At 49.2% G+C, this 25,045-nt stretch overlaps 1 protein-coding gene across 1 annotated transcript in view; it reads right to left on the bottom strand.

The window, feature by feature from the left end:
- Positions 1–21,896, bottom strand: part of LOC133349681 (neuropilin-2-like) — a 31,419-nt gene extending 9,523 nt beyond the window's left edge. The window contains exons 1-10 of the mRNA XM_061563328.1: positions 21,675–21,896; positions 14,938–15,121; positions 13,669–13,853; positions 11,516–11,755; positions 9,853–10,008; positions 8,570–8,739; positions 7,654–7,809; positions 6,462–6,606; positions 3,233–3,402; positions 986–1,162 (exon numbers count right to left, since the gene is read on the bottom strand). Coding sequence (XP_061419312.1) covers positions 986–1,162; positions 3,233–3,402; positions 6,462–6,606; positions 7,654–7,809; positions 8,570–8,739; positions 9,853–10,008; positions 11,516–11,755; positions 13,669–13,853; positions 14,938–15,121; positions 21,675–21,738 — 1,647 coding nt within the window. The 5' untranslated portion in view covers positions 21,739–21,896. The remainder of the gene's footprint in view (positions 1–985; positions 1,163–3,232; positions 3,403–6,461; positions 6,607–7,653; positions 7,810–8,569; positions 8,740–9,852; positions 10,009–11,515; positions 11,756–13,668; positions 13,854–14,937; positions 15,122–21,674) is intronic.
- Between the last annotated feature and the right edge of the window lie 3,149 nt (positions 21,897–25,045).

Below are 25,045 nucleotides of genomic sequence, written 5' to 3'. Positions count from 1 at the left end.
CTGTGTGCAAAATGTCAGCTCGATTGGATCACGGGAAGTGGGTTAAAAAACGACCGAAAGATTTGCACGGTCGTAAGCACGCAAGCAAGCAAGCAAATTAACTTAATATAAAGGATTTAATAACACACTCACCCACTTCTTCATTCACTCACTCACTCACCCACTCAACACACTGCCACTCACAACACTTCTCTTTCCGCTTATTCCCTCACGCCGCTCAACTTTGGAATTCCCTCCCATCGCCTCTTTTCCCAAATTCTTGGAACCCTCCTTAATTCAAGAAACGTGCGAACTCATCTATCAGAGCTTGAAAAGTGCTTTAACACGTTGGCTTTCACAAGCAATATTATGAATACTCTTTGTTTTTTTCGGTAAAGTCACGTAGGTATAAAATGAAATAAATCACGACGTTTCGGGCGCAACACAAGCGTCCATCATCAGGCGGGCCCTTCGCTTTCCCGCCTGATGATGGACGCTTGTGTTGCGCCCGAAACGTCGTGATTTATTTCATTTTCTACCCACGTGACTTCACCGAAAGAACCAAAGAGTATGGATTCCTGCAGTCACGAAAGCTTCAAATCAAGATTATTAAAAATAAAGGTTTTTGGGTTAGATTGCGTAAATATAAATGTCGTGAAGCCACCACCACCCGACAAAGCCAATTAGTAAGGTTTGTCACGTAAACAAAACGTGACAGTTAGTTACTACCTCAGCACACCCGTGTGTCGGTGGGCAAACCCACAACATTTACAATTGAGTGGGACGTTTTGTCGCTGGTAATCACAGGCAGCTTCGTCAGGCGATTTGCCAGAATTGTGAAGAAGTCTTCCCTGTTTCCCGGTCTTGTTGCTCGCCGCTTGCCGTTCCCAGGGCTTTGGGGGCCCCTGTGCTCAGCAATCGTGATGAGGATGTCTTTTTTGGCACGTGAATAAACCCACGAATCGCGATGGCAGCGCGTTGACGCCAGGCCTCGGCGCTCACGCACCTTGCTGCTGCCGCTGGCGCCGTCCCTGGTGATGGGGTCCCAGCTGTGGCCGTCGTCGCCGCTGTACTCGAGGCGGAACTTGCGCACGAAGAGCCGCGCGTCGGCCGAAGACGCGAGCGGGCCCTTCGCGCCCTGCACCACCAGCCCACTCAGCGCGACCACCTGGCCCAGGTCGACCTGCGATGATGGCGACGATGGAGTGGTGGGGGGGGGGGGACTGAGCTTAATTTCAGCTGGGATTGTCAGTGTCACCGACCGATAAAAATATTTATGCACCCGGCCCACCACATCTAGTATACATAATGCAATCTGATTTATAGAGTGCTTTAACTCAAGGTACTTGAACATAGCTTACAAAACGGTGGCAGAAGAGAATGATTCCGATGGCAGGGGCTGTATCTGCTTGTCGTGTGTCTGCAGCTCCAGTCCCGTAGTGACCCGTATGGCTATTACTCATTAACCCCATTCATTCAATTCATTCATCATCATTTACTATCATCAATTTCACTTCCACCGAAATCACACATCAAAGATTGGCCTCCATTGCTTCCTCTCGTCTATTTCATTCACCTCATTACATTAATATGCACCGTTGTTAATTCGTTGTACACCAAGGCGCTATATATAGCGCCTTGGTAAGATGATAAATATTGACGTACTCAGCACATCCAGTGTACCTTTCTCTGCGGCTACTCGTCGCCTGCATGCTCCATTAAAATTGGTATGGTATTTTGTTTTTCAATACCGAATTTAGTTTTACAAACGCACTTTGTCCTGCTCCTACTTGCCTTGAAGTGCGCTCCAACCCCTAACCATTTGTCCCTCTCGCCCCATTTTTGTTCACTTTTCAACCTTACTTTTAAACTCTTCCTTTTGTTCTTCGATTTGTAACCGTTATTTTTATTCTTTCGGACCGACAGTAACGACAAGGCACACAATAGACATTGTCAGAGGTGTGGACTCGAGTCATGTGACTTGGACTCGAGTCAGACTCGAGTCATGAATTTGATGACTTGAGACTCGACTTGGACTTGCATAACAATGACTTTGTCCCACCTCTGAGGTGTGGACTCGAGTCATGTGACTTGGACTCGAGTCAGACTCGAGTCATGAATTTGATGACTTGAGACTCGACTTGGACTTGCATAACAATGACTTTGTCCCACCTCTGGACATTGTTTGGATCGCGAGATGGCGGGTTTTCTAATCTTTATGACATCTCAAAGTTTCTCGCGGTATATAAAAAAAAACACGGAATTTTTGTTTAAATAGGCAAGTGGCTATTGCTGCTTTTTATGGCTGGGTTCACTTTAGGGGAGAGGGCAGGGAGGCCCTGAGCTGGCTAAGTCACGTGCAGCGCGGTCGGTGCTGTCAAATTGGCGACGTTGCTGCCGCTGCTGTGGCTTTCACTGCAGGCGAAATTATGCAGATACAGGAGCAATTACAGATGTATAACACGTTCCTTTGGAGTGGGCAGGTAGGAACTTGGTTGGACAGCGCCTTCATGTGATCAGTGTCACGCGGCGCAAGCTTCGTGGGGCGGCACGTCACGTGGTGCTGAGCCCGCCCGAAGCGCTCTATGAAATACAAATCGAGGGTGTGGCTATGCACGACAGACAAATAATCCCTGGTGGGCAGTGTGGAACCTGTTGTTCCTACCTGTATTAAGTATGCCGTATCAATCTATTGCATTTCATATTTGCTAAATGTGTCTGGCTACATGATCCAAGCAGTGCATTGAGGCTCCTGTATCAGTTTGCTGTGTTTAAGACTTGGTACATTATTAAATGACACCTTTAACGAATTAAGAAGCCCAATCCAGTGACATCTACCAGCTTCACGAGGTTAGTTTGATGGCCTTACACTTTATTTGTCAACACTGGTGGTTGGGGACGGAGGAAGGGGGCGGCGGGGGAGGGGTAGTTCTTGTAGTGTAGTGGTTAGCACTACGCTGCACTACGAACCCAGCCACCCGAGTTCGATTCCCGCTCACGGCCAACACCGGTGACGATTATCTGAATCGGTCCTGGGCCTCCCCTAGGTCGACTCAGCCTTACATGAGTACCTGGTGCGATGTTTAAACGTTGCCACTGGGGAGACAAATGCGGCCGGGCATGCCTCTGCCCACACACGCCCTCGTGTGCCGTGCCTGCCTTCAAATGTGCTCACTAACAGCACTTTCCCCAACAGCCTGTTCGAGGCAATACAGGGGAATCTTTGTTTTTTTGCACTTCAAGGGGGGCGAACCTGAAGCCAGTGGCCGGTGCCTTTGACCGGGGGGGCCCAGCCGAAGAGGGGGGCCATGAGGCGTGCGGCGGCCGGCCCCCAGTGCGAGTCGTCGCGCGACGCCGACGCCGTGATCTGCTCGTCGCGGAGACGCCCCGACATCATGCCCAGCTTCTCGGAGCACGGGTAGTCTGCCGGGGAAGGGTGCGAGGCACAGCATCACCAACGAGCCATCGGCCGAAAGTTGTAACGTTCGAAAAAAAAATTGTGATGTGTTTCAGACACTCGTTCCCACTCTACTCACAACCTAAATATACACATCTCATCACGGTGGCGAGATATTAACCACCTCGCCTGCTATACAGGAGGCCGTGGCTTCGATCCCGACCCTGACGCCTGCCACGGGACCACGGGGAGAGCACGCAAACTCTAAATATACAAGTCTAAGGGTCCAGGTTCGAACCCACGAACTCCTGCATAAAAGGCAAGAGAGGTAACATCGCGCCATTCAGAGGCAGATTTATTTCTCTTTTAACAACTCAATGGAGGATTATCCTACATGTGTTAAGAAGACAACAACAAATGCAATATGCGCATTTTTCCAGCTTAAGATAATGGGCAACAGACGAGGCTGTTAACTAAGAAACAAAACCTAAAAAATCTGCGAACTTGACAAAGATATACAGGTGTTCATAGATTTACGAACGTTCGGTTTCAACGAAATTTCGTGTAAACGCAAATTGACAAACTATGGACAAATCTTGACTTAAAGCTTTCGTGACTGCAGGAATTCATATTCCTTGGGCCTTTCGGTAAAGTCACGTAGATAGGCTCGAGGAAAATAACAAAAAACTACGACGTTTCGATCACAACACAAGCGATCGTCATCAGGAGGACGCTTCGATTAACGAAATCCAATTTCCGCTTAACAAAATTTCACTACGGCCACGCACCACGAGGATCATCAAACGAGAAGCCACCCGGAAGGCTGCGTTCATCATCGCGACAGCGTCACGGTGTCCCTGCGGTGCCACAGCAACGCCTTCCACATCGCCTTTCCAGGCATTCCGAGATGATGCTGATTTATTTGGCCAGTTCCCTTGGAGGGTTCGTTATTGTTGCTTTAAATTACTTATTATTCAATCGTTTTAATTCTCGTGTTATTTATGATTTTTTTTTTATTGTGACAAGTGATATAGGTGGTATAGTTGTAGGTTGAGTAGAGTTGGAATGACTGAGCAAAGTCATTCCGATTTACGAAACTTCATTTTGCGAGCGGTTTTTTGAAGAACGCATCCCTTTTGTAAATCGAGGGATACGTGCATTTGGAAAATACGGATGTCAGAAGTAAGTGGAAGAGGCCCGCTAAGGAATGAATACATAAGGAGGAGAGCGGCGGTCACCGACGATGCGACAAAATTCAAGTGGAAAGAGGCAGAATGAGTCATGAGAACAGCTGACGGGGGACAAAAACTCGCTCCGCAGTGGAGACCGAGAGGAGGGAACAGAAGCAGAGGAAGAGAGCAGAAGGGGAGAGATGGCGAGAAGAAATCAAAGAGATCAGAGGCCATTTACTGGACAAGAACGATTAATATAAGGAAGGAATTGAATATGGATTGACTTATGCAGCGAGCGAAGGATGCTGGGTTTAGTTATGTGTGTTGTGTGTGTCGCTTTTGTAAACTTTTAATCATTTTTGTTGGGAAAACTGTTACGTTGTTAAGATAGCATTGTTTTAGTAAGTTTTAGAGGGGCTTGGTTTGGCCCGATTTTTTTTATTTGGTATGGATTTATACTTAAGATTTTCATCTGTATTGTATTATGATTGTTATTGGGATCAAACATCGAAATGGAATTTTTTGCACTTTCTGTACGCAGCATGGACGGGTTGTGCTTTTTCTGTAGGATTTTATTGTTTACGTATGTGATGTTTAGATTTGTGTACAATTAATTTTAGGTGTATCTTGTAATTTTATAGTTTGTTGCGGTTGAACCTAAATAAAAGCCTAATGGCTCACAGGGTAAATCCTAATAAATTAAACTGAAAAACTGAAATTAAACTCGGTGGGAGATTGGCCCAAGAGTGGTCATTTACACAGATGGACAACAAGATAAACTCTGGTGGCCGCTTGGGTTTCCAACGAAGGTACTCAACAGCTCTGACTCAGATATGGGAATTTTTTTATTTTATTATGTTTTATTTTTATTATTTTATTACTTCCCTTCTACGTGACTTTACCGAAAGAACCAAGAAGATGAGCTCTGACTCAGATATGGGAATTTTGATCCCCCTGAGCCCGACAGTCACAGACTGATCCTGTTAAGTCAATGTTGGTCACGTAGGCACATGTGGCAACCACAGCTGGCGCTGGCCACTGCCCATCGCTCGCAATCAGCCTGTGGGCGCCTTCTGGGTGAGTGGGTGGGCGCGTGCGTGAGTCGGGTGGGTCGGTGGGTGCGCAAATATCTGAGGCAAGAAAAAGCTGAGTCTACGACAGACTAAACACAATAGCTGGAGCTGTCCGTAGGGAAGCAATCGGCTGTCTCCTGCTTCCCGAGATAAGCGAGTGTTTACTCAAACTCCTCAGAGCGTGGGGGAGGGGGGGTGGGCAAGAAGCGACCTGAGAGCCCCCCCCCCCCCAACATCCTCAGATTCAAGTATAAAGATGCCGAGTCGGAGGTTAAAGCCACCGCGCCCACGCGCGCCTTTTGACAGATATTCCCTGCGTTGGCCAACAATCTGAACAATTCTTGGCATTTTTTTATATCCCCCCCCCCTCCCCTCCAAAACGCATCGTCATTGTACCATTATCACAGTTAACAAAGCATCGTTATTCTATTTCGATTTAAAGCTTCTTTCGGGACTGCAGGGATTCATATTCTTGGTTCTTTCGGTGAAGTTACATAGAAGAAAAGTAATAAAATAATACAAATAAAGCAATAAAATTATCACGATGTTTCGATTGCAACACAAGCAATCATCATCAGGTGTGAAAACCACAGCAAGAAAAACTTTCGCTTTCCCACCTGATTTTATACCTACGTGACTTTACCGAAAGAACCACAGAGTATCATCGTCGTCGTCACCATCAACATAATCACCATTCCTCTGGGATCACGAACCTGCGCACAGCCTTCTGGGAATCTGGCGAGCCGCTCGATTGCCACTTTATCAGCGCTCTCGTCCTATTATTGCCAAGGCCGGCGAGGCCGCGCCTGGCTGAGTGGTGGCAGCTGGTGCGAGTCTCACCGGAGATGGAGCAGCCATATAACTCGAGGCGCATGGCGATGCCGTTCTCCCACGTCTGTGGTTTGACCCGCACAAAGCGAGTCACCACACGGCCCGGAAGCTTGTTCTGCACCACTGTGCTCTCGTCCGTGTTTCCTACAAACTGCTGCATGTGTGTGTGTGTGTTGCGCGCAGCGGCACGTGTAGAGCAACAGCAGCGGCAGCGGGGTTAATGCGCTGTGCTACAAACCCAACCACCTGGGATCAATCCCCAGCCGCGGCGACCACGTGCGGCGAGTGACATCTAAACGAGTCCTGGGCCACGTCGGGGCCGGGGAGACAAAGGTGGCAGGGCATGGTCCCGGCCACACCACCCCAGAACCAGCACACCCACGGTTCAGGTAGCACCGCGTCTTGCTCACACCATGAGTAGAGCTGGGACAATTCGTCATTGAGTGAATTAGTCGTCTGAAAAATTGGCATCAACAACGTACTTTTTTTGTGGTCAAATACTCGGGTCCCATTAAACGCGATGGCCACCCTGACATCTTGCCTCTCTCGAAGGCAGGAAACCCGCTAAAAGCCACGCCCAGTGTAACCCGGCCGATAGACATCAACGATGTCACCAAGCCCCGCGCATCACCTCCTGCCCAGCGGGACACGGTGGAAATCGAGGGCGAGACTTCCCAACTATTTAAATGTCATCCAATTATTTGAATAATCAAACCGATAACTGGGAGAGTAGTCCATTACTTAACTGAACGAATATCCCAGGTCTGACCATGAGTCAAGTATGAATCCATAACAAAATATGAATTCTCAGAAATACTGGGACAGCTTCCCTGGGGTGCCGCGGTGGCGAGATGTTAACTACCTCGCCTGGTATACAAGATGTCGTGGCTTCGATCCTGACCCAGACACCTGTATATTTGCAGTTTTCATGTCTCTCTCCCCGTGGTCACGTGGATTTTTCTTCGGGTCCCCCGGTTTTTCCCTCCACATTTAGAATCAATGTATTTAGAGTATTTGGCTGCAGCTATACATTTCCACTTGATAAGCCACTTCATCGAACTATCATTTGTGGCCACGTCGCTTCTGAAAAAGAGCTATATCGCCCAGTGGACTTTACTTGGTAAAATAAAAAATAGTTCTAGTTAGAAACAGGGGGACCGTCCAAGCTAAACCGGGTAGTTTGTTAGCCTCGACTCCTTACCTTGAGCTGGCGTTCCTCGCGGACAGGCGACCAGTCGCTGCCTGTGACTCCCACGTAGACTCGGTAGGAGGTGACGTAGTACACGCGGCGCGAATTAATCGAGGTGGCGCCCTGCGTGGCAATAGCCGTCACGATCTTCAGGCTGCCAAGGTCGACCTGTCCGGGCGAGAGGGAGGACACGGATTCAGTGAGGGCAACCATTCCAGTGGAGTTTGAAAACATTTCTAACAGTGGAAAGTAGGGAGGAGCAGTGGCAACAATTCGTTAGAGCTCTATGATATGTGCATTGAGAAATTGATTCCCAGCCACTGCGGACATCAGTGACAAATGATATCTGAACCAACACTGGGCTTCCACCCCCTTCACCAACCCACAATAACCAGAACAGTGAAGTATGTTTTAAAACTAGACATTGTTGCTACCTTGCATTGTGAACTTTAAAGTTGATTTGAACGATGTTACAAACATAACTACCACCTGAAACTATTGTTGTTTTATTTTACCAGGTATGGCCCACTGAGCTATGTAGCTCTTTTTCAGAAGCGACCCGGCCACAAATGATAGCTCAACAAAGTGGCTTATCGCGTGGAAATTTCTAGCAGCCAAATACTGATAAACGCATATTTGTAAATGTGGAGGGAAAAACCGGAGTAGCCGGAGAAAAATCCACGCGGCAACGGGGAGAAAAGAACATCTTCATTCATCCCAGTCGCCAGCATTTCTCTACATCTCAGTTGAGCCGCATCTTTTGGTGTGCCACCAGTTTAGGAACACCCCGCTCCGGTCCAATCACTGCGCGGGAATCACCGCATGGTGAGGTGCCGCACCGACCCACTTGCACACTTGAGCGTTCCACCACGGAAGAGTCTCGAGCGGACTGGAGCGAGAGTTATTTTTTGCGCGGAGATGTGCCGACCTGAATCCACTCGCGGTTGGAGTCCACCGCCGGTGTCCAGGCGTTGAGCGGGTGGTGGAGCCGGCCCTGCTGGGGCAGCCACGTGCCCGTGTGGTACGAGGACGACGCCGAGACGCGCGCGTCCGGGATCGTGCCAGACTCCATGCCCAGCGGCGCGAAGCACGGGAACGCTGCGCGCACGGCGGCACGTGACGCACGATGTAATGTGTTGTTTTTTTTGACTAACCAGGTAAGGCCCACTGAGCTATATAGCTCGTTTTCAGAAGCGACCCGGCCACAAATGATAGCTCAATGATGTGGCTTATCGCGTGGAAATGTACAGCAGCCAAATACTGTAAATGCATCTTTGTCTAAATGTGGAGGGTAAAACCGGATGACCCGGACAAAAATCCACGTGACCACGGGGAAAGAGAACATGCAAACTCTTATTATACAGGCATCAATGTCGGGGTCGAACCAACGACCTCCTGGATACCAGGCGAGTTAGTTCACATCTCGTTACCATGGTGTTTTACTCAGAAAAGCCACGCTGAGTCCAATCATTATTTTTAGGATCCTGCTATACTGGGATGTTTGGCGATTCCCAGTTATTGTACATTGTGCATTTTTAGTTATGGGGGAAATTACGGCGAACCTGGTGAAAAGCGTTTTCAGAACGTTTGATGCACTCCCCCCACCCCCCGAATTCTATAGAACGGCCGGTATTTAGCCCACGCAGAAATGATCAAGAATTAATAATATGAACATGTTTAAGCAAACAGTCCACCGCCAGCTGTATTAAAGAATGAAGTTGCGTACCTTGGCTACTTATTTTGCTGAGCTGCGTGATGGCTCGCAGTCAGGGGTACGGTGACATACAAGTGACACCTCTCCCACAGGCCTACTTCTTTCGGTATTACTTGGTCTGACAGCTGAAGAAACTGAACTGTGGCTCATTTGAAGTCCAATGTAGACAAATTATTATCGAGTCTTCACCCCCCCTCCCCGTTTCCTATTTCGTACGCACATTGTCAGTAGACCCCCCATATGCAAGAGTACGCATTTGGGTAAACCCCCCCTCCATGCGTACGTACTAAATGGATGGCCCCATATCGAGCAGATACTGACGGACTGGCATGAATGAAGGACGCTCTCTTATTAAAGGCCAAAGTTGATGCTCTAGCGCCCAACAGGTCAGCCGGGCAGCACCGCACACAGCTTTTCCTCTCAGCAATGGATTCTGCAAAAAATCTGGGCGGCGAGGGGTTGGCGCTGCGCAGACGAAGAATCGGCGAGGTTCTCACACTCGGCGGGCCGGCTCGGCAGCACGGTGTACGAGGCCGAGAAGCCGTCCTTGGCGATGGCGTTGTCGGAGTGGAAGACGAGCGTCATGGTGCCCGTGACGGCGACGACGGGGTCCGGGACCTTGCTCCCGCACAGGCGCACGATCAGGAGGCCCACTGCGACGAGAGAAGGAGACGTGACACTTTTTTTTCGCGAGCTCGTACAAATGAAACAACGTCGCGTTTAGAGCGTTCGGCTGCTTCACGTGTTCCACGTGACGATGACAAGCCATACTCTTAGTTTTTTCGGTAAAGTCAGTATGAATCCTTGCAGTCACGAAAGCTTCAAATCTAGATGACAAGCCACTCCGTTGAGCTATCGTTCGTGGCCAGGTCGCTTCTGAAAAAGAGCTATGTCGCTCAGTGGGCCCTACCTGGTAAAATAAAATGAAAGTCTGTGTGTGTAAGCAGGGCCCGATTAAGGCGTGGGGGCTTTAGGGGCTGCAGCCCAGGGGCCTCCGCCAGCTGGAGGGCCTCCAGAGATTGAAGTGAAAAGTTGTTTCATTCGTGAATGCTGAATTTAATTTGTTTGTTAGCCTTGTAAAAATAATTTTTATTTAACTTTGTTTTCCTTTTGAAAATGTTGCTGTGTGATCGCTTGCTCACACCGCAGCTGACAGAAGGGGCCTTCATAAGAGGGGCAATATCGAGAGCCTCCCCTCTAGAGGGTAATTTGGCCTACTCTTCCACGCCGGTCAGTCGTCTTCGTAGAGGTGCGAGTACCGCCACACGCGGCCCGTTGATTGACGAACTGTGATGAACCCATTCATAACCCATCAATCTTGATTTGAAGCTTTCGTGACTGCAGGAATCCATACTCTTTGGTTCTTTTGGTAAAGTTACGTATTTTTTTTTATTTTATACCTACGTGACTTTACCGAAAGAACCAAAGAGTATGCATAACCCCATCGTTTTACAATTTCACAACTGTTGATTATATTTATTTAATTGTGCCACGCCCAACTGAAACAATTTGGAGGGGGGGGGGGAATTATTATATTCATTTCTGTTTTGATTACCTTGTTTATTTGCAATTGACATTTATGAAAATCTCAAACATGTCGGAGGGGGCGGGGGGTAGTTACCTTCGTAGCCCCATCTCCTGGGTGCCCCTCTGATGATATACACTACATTCGTATTTTGGGTGTTATTTACAAATCAGAGTGTTGAGCAAACTCTACAAAAACGTGTAGGACCACTTTTTCTGCAAGATCCACAGCTTTCATGGTTTACTATCACACGCGACAGCGTACACTGCACAATACACACGACACACATTGTCACACACACCACGACAAAGATCACCCTGTTGGGGCGAGTGCTGTTAGCGAGCACCTATGAAGACCGGCACAGTACACGAAGCGGGCCGGGTGGCCAGCACCACGCCCGGCGATCATTTTGACACACCGCACAAGGTACTCATTTGAGGCTGAGTCGACCTAGGGGAGGCCTAGGTACCGGTTCAGATGATCGTCACCGGTGTTGGCCGTGAGCGGGAATCGAACTCGGGTCTCCGGGTTCGTAGCGCAGCATAGCGTGCTAACCGCTGCACCACCGCTGCCCGTAACCGCACACCGCACCACGCCTCACCGCACACGGGCCCCCGGCTTGACGATGCACGTACCTGTGGGCAGCCCGTCCCACACCTCGACGTGGTCGTACTTGCAGGCCGAGCCCTCGCTGGCCGAGCCGTCGTCCGGGTCGGCCTCCAGGTGGAAGGTGCGGAAGGTGAGGAGGATGTAAGCGTGCGGCGGGGGCGGCGAGACGACGAACACGCACGCCGCGTTCGGCGGGTAGCCCAGGGGGTGCCCGGGGGACGCGATGCGGCCGCTCGGTGCCGTGAAGTTCCTCGAGCAGTCCACGCCTTGACAACCCACACGAGAGTCGCGCGACGGTCAGAGATGACGGGGCGAGGAGATGTTAACTACCTCGCCTGGTGTACAGGAGGCCGCGGCGTCGATGCCGAGCCTGACGCCTGCTGCTGTAAATTTGCAGTTTGCGTGTCTCTATGACCGTCATCACCGTGGCTATGAGATGTTAACTACCTCGCCTGGTGTACAGGAGGCTGCGGCTTCGATGCCGAGCCTGGCGCCTGCTGTATATTTGCATTCTGCGTGTCTCTCTCCGTGGTCGCGTGGATTTTTCTCCGGGGTAACTTCGGTTTTTCCCTCCACATTTAGAGTGAACATCGTGCATTTAGAGTATTCGGCTGCTATACATTACCACGTGATGATAAGCCACTTTGTTGAGCTATCATTTGTGGCCAATAGATATTTAGCTCAGCGAGCCTTGCCTGGTAACATAAAAATATCCATTAATATTTACACGTAATTATATTTACTCGATCTAACCCCCAAAACACTGTATGAGGCTCCATGGTAAAGATAATATATTTACGCGATCTAAACTGTATTTTGGATGATATTGGTCGCAAACGCCTTCGTGTTAAACTCACATAAAAAATTGTTTTTCTAATTTAATATTTAAAATAACGACGACAGTGAGTTGTGAGCAGTCCGCGCCTTGACCCCGCGACGATCAAAGATGACGACGATGACGGCGAGAATTGTTTTGACGTCAACAAAATTACTCGGTGGTACCGTAAATGAGAACTGAGACACAGGAATGCATCACCAAGTGGATTATTCTGATTGACCCGATTGTGATATATATAACACAAAATATAAAATGTTGTCTCCAACTCTTATCAACTTTACCTCTCTTTGCCTAGACACTATGAAAAAGGTCCATTTCCCAAAACGTCGCCCATTATATAGTTTTCCTTTTAAGGCCGCGGTGTTACTGCCACACGTGCTGAGATGTTTCGTTTGTGATTCAATGCTCCTCCTCCACGCCGCGGCGTCTCAGAACACATTGGAGATGGAACTCTCAGTGGTAGCTGATCCAAACGATGATCATTCGTCTGCCTGTCGGGGGCGATGATCGCCATGTGCAATCCCAAATGAGTAATTGACACTCTTCCACGCTGGACAAACGCCGTACATAATGTATGGCCCCAAACGTATTCTGCACCATCACAATCGAAATATACATATAAGCTCGCACACACTGCTCTACGCAATAGGATCCAGTGGCTGCTTCGAACAGATTTTTTTATATAAAGGTAAAGGTGCAGCCCTGCAACGTGTTTGCTCGCACCACTGCTGGCACAAGTGCCCTCTGCCAGAAGGAGCTCTTCATGGCAAGGCCCGCGGCCCACTGGCGGCCTCTGGTGGCCTTTAGTGCGGCCCCTTGATGTGCGGCCCTCCGACAAAACACAACACGTGACAACACCCCCACTACCGCGCTGCTGCCAAACCCCAGTGGTTTCAAACGTGTGGCGGCCCTCACACTCGTGATGTCTTATCGGCAAAAGTGCCCCTGACACCCCCTCCCACCCAACTCTGAAAATTAGTGAAGAACACTGCTCCAGAGGGTAGTTGGCCTACTTTCGCAGACACCTCGGAACAGGTGGCAGCCCACACAGTTGTACCGTCGGACATCGTCGTGCCTGACAGCACTCGGAAACAACCCTAGATTTGAAGTTTTCGTGACTGCAAGGATTCATACTCTTTGGTTTTTTAGGTAAAGTCACGTAGGTAAAAAATAATTAAGTTTTTCATTTATTAATTTTTTACCTACGTGAGTATGAACCCTAGAACACGCTCGCTCGCTCGCTCGCGCGAGAGAAAGAAAGCTCTCCAGCACAACCGCGAACTCCTACGCCGCAGTCGGATATCGCCTGAGATGTTTCACCGGGTGCCAGGTGAGGCTCACCCGGTTTGTAGAGCTCGTATCGGAGCGAGAAGCCAGCCCCCTGGGTGGTGTAGTCGGACACGAATTTGACGTGCAGCGTCGGGCCGCTGGACAGGATGGGCGCTGGAGCCACGGTGCCACAGAACTTGCCCGAGTCGTCGCCGGACTTCTCGACGCCATCGTCCCACACCTGCACGTAGTCGAATCTGTGGCACGCGCAAAAAGTCGCTCGGCTGGGTTGCACTACACAAGCAGGGCGGTGATGTCACGTGGCATGGTAGGCATGATGGGAGGACTGATTGTGCCCCTTTTGCTTGTATTATTACTACCGCACTAAGAATCATTATCAGAGTGGTCATTGTCATCACCATTGTCCAAGAGTGGTCTTAACCACCATCGTTATCATTGCAATCACCATCGTCACGCAATCACCATCATCACGCTCGCCACCAGAATCGCTAAAATCTGGAGCGCCGTCTATCCGGTTTAAGTGAAACGGCATCTTCGTAGTTTATTTTTTTGTGGTGAGGCATTTCAAAAGCATTTTTGTGAAAATTCAGACCATTGTGTATTTTTCTCTTCCCTGTTGGCTGCTCTCTATATAAAAAAAATACATGAAAAAGAAACAAAACAATTAAAAACTACTATCTCGTCAATTCCTCCCGTGACATCCACACCCTAACCGTGTCCCTCCCCACCACCACACTTCCCCTCCACTTTATTTTTGACCTCCTAGTGTGCCCCGAACACACCCACGCGCACCCGCCCACGCACACACACACGTATAGAATAAAGGCAGGAATGTTTATAAAGTGTCAATGGCAAGACCGCGAGGATGTCTCGCAGGGGGGCACCGTTCTCTGTGTGAGCCTCTAACGGCGTTTCCTTCCCTGTGTTGCGGTACAACCACCCAAGGTTAAACACAGCTGTCTGAGCACGGCCCGATGGTGCCACGTAGATAAGGCTGCAAACTGTGTCACTTTGACCCGTGACTTAATTCCAAGTACAATGACCAAAAGGAGCGTTGCAATGATTTCATCCTAAACGAGTGACCACGACCTACGTTAACGCAAAACAGAATCGTCACGACCTGGAATTATTCCAAATCCACAATCATGGACCGTGTTCGCTCGAAAGCAGAATGACCAAAACCCGCATCACCCGTCAAACTCCAGTGACGGTGAACTGAATTAACCCCGACTTGAGAGAGTCGCCTTTTGACATGCACTAAACCTTAAGACCTCGAGTGACATTGACCCTGAATTTACCCGTCGCCGCGCGTCGCCGTACCGACAGTTGTTCTTCTCCATGTCGAAGTGTGGGTTGAAGTTAATGAGCAGCTTCTGCTCGGGTCTGGGGGCGCGTAGTTGCCAGGAGCATGTCTGGTGCGGGGGGTAATCGTCGGGATAGCCGGGCGAGGTCAGATACCCCGGCAAGCTCACCACCACAACCCCGCCGCAGTCGCTGCCCCCCTCTGCACACGCACACGAAGACATAAATTATCTCCCCACCCCTCCGTAAAGCCTTCAATCAAACAAAAAAAGTGTTACGCTTTTTCACCCAGGAAAGCATCACCCAGTCTCTTGGCTCTTTTCAGGAGGGTGCTGTCCAAGTTTGCCACCGTCGGGGGAGATGTTGCTCGTCGATTTCAATTGAGTAATTTGCGATGTAATTTGTTAATTTCGGCAAATTTGTACCGCGTGTTGCCGGCACTTCATCGCCATACTTTTGCGAATGGCGTCACGGGATCATTTATGTGTGTGTTGAACTTCTTTCGCACCGTACGTAGCCAACCGTGCTAATCGGAGGTGCCTGGGAAGGACAACAAACTAAACACAGAAAGCAGTTTTTGTTTCCACAACACAGTATTAATTTTAAAAAATGGTAATCCGCAGTATTAACCAGGACGGCCGCTGGATGCAAACCACGAACCTCGGCAACAAGCGATGAATGTGCGACCGCTGGGCCATGTCACCGCCAACAGACTGCTGGGGCAAGTGCTGTTAGCGAGCACCTATGAAGGCCGACACGGCACACGAGGGGGTGGGTGGCCAGCACCACGCCCGGCCGCTCCATAGTGTTGATGTTTACAAGACGCACCAGGTACTCGTTTGAGGCTGAGTCGACCTAGGGGAGGCCCAGAACCGGTTCAGATATCTGTCATTGGTGTTGGCCGTGAGTCGCCGAGTTCGTATCGCAGCACGCTAACCGCACGAAAAAGGCAAAGATCCCCCATATAGCCTTAACAGATTGTTGGGCCAAGTGCTGTTAGAGAGCACCTATTAAGGTAGACACGGCATACGAGAGGGTGGGTGGCAAACGCCACTTTCGACCACCTTTGTCTCCCCAATGCTGATGATTACGCACCGCACCAGGTACTCATTTAAAGGCTGAGTCGATCTAGGGGAGGCCTGGACCGGTTCAGATATTCGCCACCGATGTTGGCTGCGAGCAAGACTCGAACTCAGGTCGCCGGGTTCGTAGTGTCATACACTAACCACAACAATACCGCTCCCCACACCATTATACACAAGATAACAATAATAATGTACACTTAGCGTCTTAATGCGATAAGCATCTATAGACGCCAACATGAACAACTATTTACATGAAATAACGCGGACGAAACATCGCATATCTTATAAACTGGTCACAGTGACCGTGCGCCAATCCCAGTAAAACGTCAAATTGTGTTGGTTATTTAATTTAGTTATTTTCACCTACGTTACTTTACCGAAAGAACCAAAGAGTATGGATCCTTGCAGTCATGAAAACTCCGAATCTAGAAATGTGTTGGGTTAATGTTGAGTAAAATATCAAAACCGAAACGCACTGTGCGGCAGGATGTATGAAGCATCGTTCTATACAGGGGGACATATTTATTTACCAACACAGACACAATCACACAGCATCCCAGAGTCGGCCAAAACAAAGACGACAAAGATCCCCCGTATAGCCTTGACAGACTGCTGGGGCAAGTGCTGTTAGCGAGCAGAACCTATTAAGGCCAGAACGGCACACGAGGAGTGGAAGGCCAGAACCACGCCCGGCCGCCTTTGTCACCCGAGTGCCGATGTTTTTACACACAGCACCTGGTACTCATTTGATGCTGAGTCGACCTAGGGGAGGCCCAGGGCCGGTTCAAATAATCGTTGTTGCTTTTGGATAGAAATGAAACCCAGGTCACTGAGATTGTAATTGTTGAGGCTGAGTCGACCTAGAGGAGGCCCAGGATCCATGTAGATAATCGTCACCGGTGTTGGTCTTGAGCTCGGCTCGCTGCGTTGTTAGCGCAGCGCGTTAACAATTCCACTACCGCTCCCCACGGCCACACGCACAAGCATAACCATGCACACACGCGAACATGTGCACGTAAACACATGTACGCAGACAATCATACATACACACATGCACAAATAAACACACATGTAGAAATACATGCACGGACACACGTGCTGTGAGTGACATGGTTTGGCCTTTCTCCATTAACTTCATCGAGATATGTCGATGAAAGAAATCTTAATGAAGTCACAATTGTAATCATAATATATTTTTTTTTAAATAGTGTAATCACTTTCACTGATGTTCTATACACCATCAAATTTCATGGATGTCTAATAATTAAGGAGAGTGCAATTTGCCGTTCCGGAGTTCTGTTAAATGAAGCGACTGCCAATAAAATTGACTGAGATCTGTGAAATGACTGCCGTTCACTTTTGATCCAAGTGAGCGCTATACAATTTGCAGAGATCTGGTTTTAAAAATAAAAAGCTGCCACTGAATCACAGAGCACGTGTCGAAGCTCGAAAAGCCACTTACAAACAGCCACGAGACAATGACACGGGAGGTGGTGGGCCGCGTGGCTCACGGGGCTCAAGACATCGGTACGGCACCCGATGCGCTCATGGGTTCGAAGCAAGGTGGTGTCTTTGCTTAAAGCGAGGTTCTCAAATGCAGCGAGTGAAACTGTCCTCAGCACAGTCGCTAAAGACCGCGCACGCAAGAACACACGCACCCAATAGTAAATTTGGTTTCGTACTATGTTTTTTTTTTGCTAAATTTCAGGCTCTGAAAATTACAAATATGAGTTCAACCGTCGCATGGCAAGCAGTCGCGTTGCAGCGCATATGGGAAAGTGTCGAGCGTAACAAAGCCACTTTGAAGGATGTTTCGCGAAGCATCAATTCTGCCGGCCATTGTCTGATACGCGGGATGCTAAACTCGTATGACTTTTACAAGTGGAGTGTTTGTCTCACCCTAAAAATACAAACTCAGATATATGTCTTAAATACGTATAGGGTAGCTAGGAATATGAGCAACTCGTGACAATAAGCTGAAACGTACGTATGTTTCAGCATTAGCACGGAAATGGAAGTCATCATCGTCGGCAGTGTGAAATATCCCCAGCGTCGCTCTGAGCTTAAGAGGGAACAGAACCCTCGAGGGGCGTAGCGAGAGAGCTGTGTACAATACTGCCCACGCCATTCCTGCACCCCCCTCCTCACTTCGATAGGCTCCATATCCACTGCATCTCAACCACTCACCCACCCACTCACTCACCGACTCACTCATGCAAACACTTACTCACCCACCAACTCACCCGCCTACCCACCCACTCACCCGCCTACCCACCCACTCACCCGCCTTCCCACTCACTCACCCACCCACCCACTCACCCATCCACACACTCACCCACCCACCCACTCACCCACTAACTCATCCACTCACCCACTCATCCACTCACCCGCCCACTCACCCACCCACTTACCCACGGACTCATCCACTCACCCACTCATCCACTCACCCACCCACTCACCCATCCACACACTCACCCATCCACACACTCACCCACCCACCCACCCACTCACCCTCACCCACCCACTCACCCACTAACTCATCCACTCACCCACTCATCCACTCACCCGCCCACTCACCCACCCACTTACCCACTGACTCATCCACTCATCCACTCACCCACCCACTCATCCACCAACCCACTCACTCATCAATCCACCCACTCATCAACCCACCCACTCATCAACCCACCCACTCACCGACTCACCCACCAACCCACTCACCCACCCACTCACTCGCCCACTCACTCACCCACTCATCCACCCACCCACCGACTCACTCAGCCAACTTCCCATCCACTCATGGCGGGGAAGGAAACGATGGGGAAAGTTCAAACCACGACGACTTCGATCTCCTTGCTGTACTTGAAAGGTCTTGTGAAATAAGAGGCTGCTTGCTGTCACTTCGCGTTCAAATATTTACATTCTCTACATATCCAAAAGAGCCAAAGCCAAGTCGGAATTGCATTTCGTGTTGTTTCATTTCTGTTCATGTTTCCCAATCCTATCCGCATCACGCCATGAGACGCAAGTGCGGAACTGTAGCAGAGCAGTGCATCACAACCCGCATTACAAAACATCCCGCGGAAGGAAATATCATAGAACCACTTCTGAGATTTGTATCCACACCTCAAAGGGCACTATGCCATAATTCCCTGCGACAGAGACATTCAACATCAGTCCACATTTATATTTGAAACATAATCTTCTTAAAATTCTCAGAGCTCAAATACTGTAATACAAAAATTACAACTATTTTCATTACGCTTTTTTATGTGCGACCATTAGATACCAAACTGAACCCATCAACTCGCTATACCTGGAGACATTTTATCATCGCGTACGGCAGAAATCGTCGCTCAATGCACCTAAACCCTGCCCGGTCTGGCCACCTCAAGACTGAACATCAATTTGCCTCTCGCCGGGTTAAATAAAAAAAGCACAATGACAAAGCGATTAAGAACGAATCTGGCTCCGCGCGGTAACAGACCCGTTCTCTCTCGGGCTGCCAACTCTGCCCGGTTTTATTGGAGGAAAGGCATCTGCGGTGGAAGTGGTTCAGAAGGAACCACCGCAGGCATGAAACTTCAATTGCTAAAACAGATCCTCGCTGAACTGCATTCGCTCTTGCCAACACAACACACTCAGACGTATGCACGTACTATGTATGTTCAAAGTTTATACCTACGTGATTTTACCGAAAGAACCAAAGAGTATGGATTCCTGCAGTCACGAAAGCTTCAAATAAAGAATGTATGTTAAACTTTCGTTCGCACCGTACGTAACCAACGGCGCTAATCGGAGGTGCGGTATGAGAATCGCACTCTGCTGTATCAGACACCACACCGTGCTCACTACGAGGGCTACGGCTTACGAACAAAATCAGCTATTGGTGATGTTAAAATAAGAATAGGTTAAACAGGAGGTGTTCAGATGTTCAAGCACCAAATGTATACCTTTTGCAAGGTATCAAGTCTGCATTAACCACACGCACTTGTGGCAAAACACGGACACAAACATGCTCCGATAATAATGCATGCGTTGTCTTTAAAACTGATTGGTCTACACCAGAGACGACCTTCTTTATGGCCTTGTCTCACTACCAGTGTTAGACCAGAGGACGCCAAAAGGGGACCAGTACAAGGGCAATACAAGCATCGCAACACTGATAGCTCGGGCCGAGCAGTCATATCGATGGGACCTGTTGGATACTGGCAAAAAAAGGTCCCGTCGATAAATCCGCTCTAGTCAGGGCTGGAGAGGCTAAGCAGGGTCGATCCTGGTTACGTACTTGGGTGGTAGCCTGGCTGGCTAGAACACCAGGGTGTTGTACCAAGTGGTTGTTCTAGCTTAGACTGCAAGGTGACCAGGGGATGGCAATGGATTATTAAATCCATCTGTGCGGAGCTTCACATTGTTACCTCCTCGTATGCATTTGGAGCTCTCTGGTTTTCTCGCACACGCCGAACACCCGTTGAATGTTGGACCCTCTCGTGAAAAAGATTATTGAGACTCAGTGAAGCTTTCTCTTGTATATAAACAGCGATCTAACCCAGAAGACCTCTATTATGAATAAACAGCATGGTTCATATAATCATACTAATTGTCATATGCAACCATGTGATAAACGCAAGCTGTTTAACACGGAGGAAGAGGTTGAGTGGCGGTACAGCGGTGAGCGCACTGCGCTACAAACCCTGCAACCTGAGATTCCCAGGCACGGCTAACATCAGTGGCGAGCGATATCTGAAGCAGCCCTGGGAGGGTACCCCTTTAACCAGGCTTTTACACTGAGCAGCATGGTGAAGTATGGTCGAACAACCCGAATGACTGACACGGCTTGCGGAAGCCTTCATCCAGCAGTGGATTGACAAAGGGCTGTAAATTAGAATTGTTAACGAACCTTATTTCTGTATATCCTGATTTTTTTTCTGCACCGTTATACACATACACAGCGAGTGCATAAATGTGCCTTTGTGTAAGCCTTCTCTGATAACCCTACAGATCTGTTAGTGCTGGCGAAATCGATCAGTTATTGAATCATGCTGAACGAATTACTCACATCAAAGGCCATGACAGCCAACCAACTGAAAATTCTAGATTTGAAGCTTTCGTGACTGCAAGGATTCATACTCTTAGTTCTTTCGGTAAAGTCACGTAGGTAAAAAATGAAATAAAAATTAATAAAAATAAACAATGAAAATCTAACCTTTGTTGTTGCCTCCGAAACGTCGTGATTTTCATTGTTTTATTTTCTTAATTTTTATTTCATTTTTTACCTACGTGATTTTACCGAAAGAACTAAGAGTATGAACCAACTGAAAGTTTACCAGAGTAGAAGTAACATCAATGAGGATAATTGTTCACGAAACTGAGTGCACCGCGCATCAAACTTGTTGGCCAGGGGGCACTGAATGGCGTGGAGTGTAAAACGCCAGCAGCCTTCTCACGCGGTCCACTCCGTGAGCCGAGACACCTCGGCGAACAGGGATCATCGACCACGCAGCATTCAACTACTAGCGCTGTCAAATAAAGCCCCGCGAAAGGTTACCGTTATGCGCACGTCTGTCAATTTAACATTATCTCCGAAGAGGACTAAACGCGAATTCTTATTCCGTAGCACCGAATGCGGAGATTGGGGAATTCCTGAGATAAGACGAACCGGGCACTTACCAGCACTCACTATTCTTGCGAGAAGCGCGCACAGAAGCGCAGCGAGCCAAGCGAGAGGCCTCATCGTAGCTGCTGCTGCTGATGATGATGCACCTGGGAGCTATCGGTGTGCGGAGTAGCAGAGATGTTCCCCCTCTAACACCCGAGGCGGCTGCGACTCCCTGCTGCTGCTGCTCTCTGCTCGCCGACTCCACAGACACTGCCTCTATCCGCCCGGCTGCGTTAGGGGCTCCTCAGTGCCCCCCCCCCCCCCGTACTCCAACCCACACTCCACCCCCACCAGCACCGCTCCACCCCACAACCTCAACCCACTCTCGTGCTCGATTCCCAGACCCCCCCCGCCCCCGTCCCCAAGATCGGCTCCCTCCTCCCTTTTCATCAGCCGCTCTCCCTGCCCCTTCTCCCCTCCTCTTCCCCTCCCTGCCTACATCCTTGCTACTTTCGGAGCCACTTTGATCCCTCCTGATGTTATTCTCCCCCATCGCTGTCTCAACGTCCTCCCATCTGCATCTCTCCCTCTGCGCGTCTCCCTTTCGTCTTCCTTTCCAAACGCTCCCTCATTTTTCCACGCTCTCCGTCTGTATCCCCGTCTCCCACCCTCTCCCAATGTCTGCCCCTTCTTTACTCTGCCTCCTCCACAAACTCCCCGTCTCATCCCTTCCCTACTAATCGCACTCTCTATCTTTCCCTATCTCTCACACACTTCCAATCTCTGTGTGTCTCTCTCTATCGCTCTGTGCCTCTCCCGCCGTCTCCCTTTGCTCTTCCTTCATACGCTCCCAAATCTCACACTCTCCATTTCACTCTCCCATTCTCTACAAATCTGTCCCCCTCTCTCCCTCTCTCACCCCCCTTTCTCTTTAACGCTCAAACTGCGATTCTCCAACGCGCTCCCCTTTCCCCATCATCTTGCACCCTCTCCCCGCATATCCTAGCCTCTCACCGCGTCTCCCACTCTCTCCCACGCTCTCTCCAGCCTCTCCCACCCTCACGAACGGACACGGGCAGCTGACGTAGGCGCTTCCTAAGCGGGGAGAGGATGTCACGGCAAGGGACGGAAGCTGGGATCTTCACCGACACGAGTTGCGAGCATCCATCACTGGCAACTTCCCCGTCACAAGTGCACAACTCGCATGGACTACGTAGCGCGCGTGTACACACATAAACACCACCACCATCATCATCATCGTCATCACCCCCTAATCTATCGAAACTTTGCTTCAAGGTCCTGCGATTCCACGATCCACGTCGCTCCTGCTCCTCTCGTCGCTCCAACTCTTCGTCTTCGTCGTTATCTCGGGCGCATTTCTCTTTGGCTGCCGTTCTGCCTGCACCAGTCTCATCCGCGGGCCTTCATCTCGTCTAGCGATGTTCCTGCCCAAGCCCACTTCACTGTCACGAACAGTCATCGTGATGATGTCTGCTGTAAGCTGCCTTTGTTCTGTAACCCATGCGTTATTTTCGTCCCTCTCTGTGTGCTGTAATCCTAAACATTCATCTCTCCACGCAGTCTTCACCGATTGCAAACGAAGGGTCCGAACTCTCTATACGACTCACAAAGTAGGCTGCAAAGTTGAACTCAATACAAATACGCGGAAAAGAAAAGTCACGTACAAGTTCGCTCAACAAAGGAAAACGAATCGTTGAAGGGACGTGACCGGACAACGAGGCAACACAAAACGAATACTGTACCTAGGATAGGTGCTGAACGATTGTCAAGTTTGAGAATTACGGAATCAAAATGTGAACGAGAGAAATGTTGATAAAGAAGAAGAAACGTGACCCGTTATGTCGAGACACGTGCACGCACACAGTCACAACAGCAGACACCACAATGCTGGTACCACGCTAAGGACACGTTGATGTACAAAGATAAATATCTCCCTTGTAGCCTCTAACTGACTGTTGGGGCAAGTGCTGTTAGTGAGCACCTATGAAGGCCGGAACGGTACACGAGGAGGTGGGTGGCCATCACCACGCCCGACCACCTTTGTCTCCCCAATGCTGATGTTTACACACTGCACCAGGTACTCATTAAAGGCTGAGTCGACCTAAGGGGGGCCCAGGACCGGTTCAGATAATCTGGTCTTGTCCGTGAGCGGGTATTGAACTCGGGTCGCCGGGTTCGGAGCGCTAACCGCAACAAGACCGCTCCCCACAGCCTACACACACATACCACAATGTTGAAGCCGTGTAAATCAAAAACGCATGCAAACATAAGAACCGTATTATCTACAAAGATGTTTTTATTATTATTGATTTAAAATTTCGCCTTGTTATGTACATCATACTTGTTTAGGGTAGAGTGCGGATACAAACACCTTGGCAAATTGGCCGTCACAGTTTTTATTAAAGATGAGCAACGCATGTCATCTGTGGCGACACACACACAATACCCATGAGGCTAATAATGTACATGTAGAGCTGTTTATACAATCACACACAGCGACTCCCTGGCATGTGGTGGCCTAAACGCGAACAACGCTTGTCCCAATGGACAGCTTCGTCCCCTGCTACAGCCACGTGGAATTTCCACCAATGACCACCCAAGAAAGTGCCAAATCTAACAAATGGGGAAAAAATAAAATGAGCCGAGAAAATTCGGGATGCATTCCGCACCACCGTCGTTTGCGACGTGAACATTATTTCTGTAAAAAGCTGACTAGATCCGTTGATTTTTTTTGTACTTATCGTTTTCTTAAAAGTTTAACTACAGAGGGTTTTTTTTCTTCTTCATTGTATCAAAAGCAACATGCCTCTGTCCGTACTGTAGTTTAAAAATATATATATAACGAAGTGTAGGGAGGTTAAGGAAACATTAAGTGGTAGAAGTCTTCCCTTAAATAAATATGATTCAAACGTTTTCACTAATTGGTGGTTGTAGTCGCGTTATGGGTTCCCAGTGTCTGATACGAACAGTTTCAGTTCACTACACCGTGACCCACAGCTACGCAATGTATTCTCACATTTATCTGGTTTCAGATGCTGTGCGCAGCTCCAACTCTTTTGCATCGTATTGACGCACACAGAAGCATCAGCGCCTTGCCCTGATAGGAGCCAGAGGGCTTCTGTGGATTCGTGCATTCGATAAAGTTCATTTTCACCGCTTTAGAAATGTAATGTTGTATGAAGGTTAAGGTGCAGGCCCCTGTGATTGAAGGTCCACCCACGAAAGGGAAAGTTTAGTACTCCCCCCCCCCCCCCCGAGGGTAGTTTGGCCTACTCTTCCAAGCTGGCTAGACGTGTGTGAAGAGTTTGGAGCAGCCACACTTTAATCCATCACACGCGTCTTGCTGATCAACCTCCTGCGGTGTTGCCCGGTTACAGCTGCCGGGCGGACAGAGGTTGCGAGGTTATGAAGAAACGTGGCA

The sequence above is a fragment of the Lethenteron reissneri genome, chromosome 31 (genome assembly GCF_015708825.2).
Source record: "Lethenteron reissneri isolate LAM-NWPU_2019-01 chromosome 31, ASM1570882v1, whole genome shotgun sequence".
Lineage (NCBI taxonomy): Eukaryota > Metazoa > Chordata > Hyperoartia > Petromyzontiformes > Petromyzontidae > Lethenteron > Lethenteron reissneri.
This window is presented reverse-complemented; position numbering and strand designations above follow the sequence as displayed.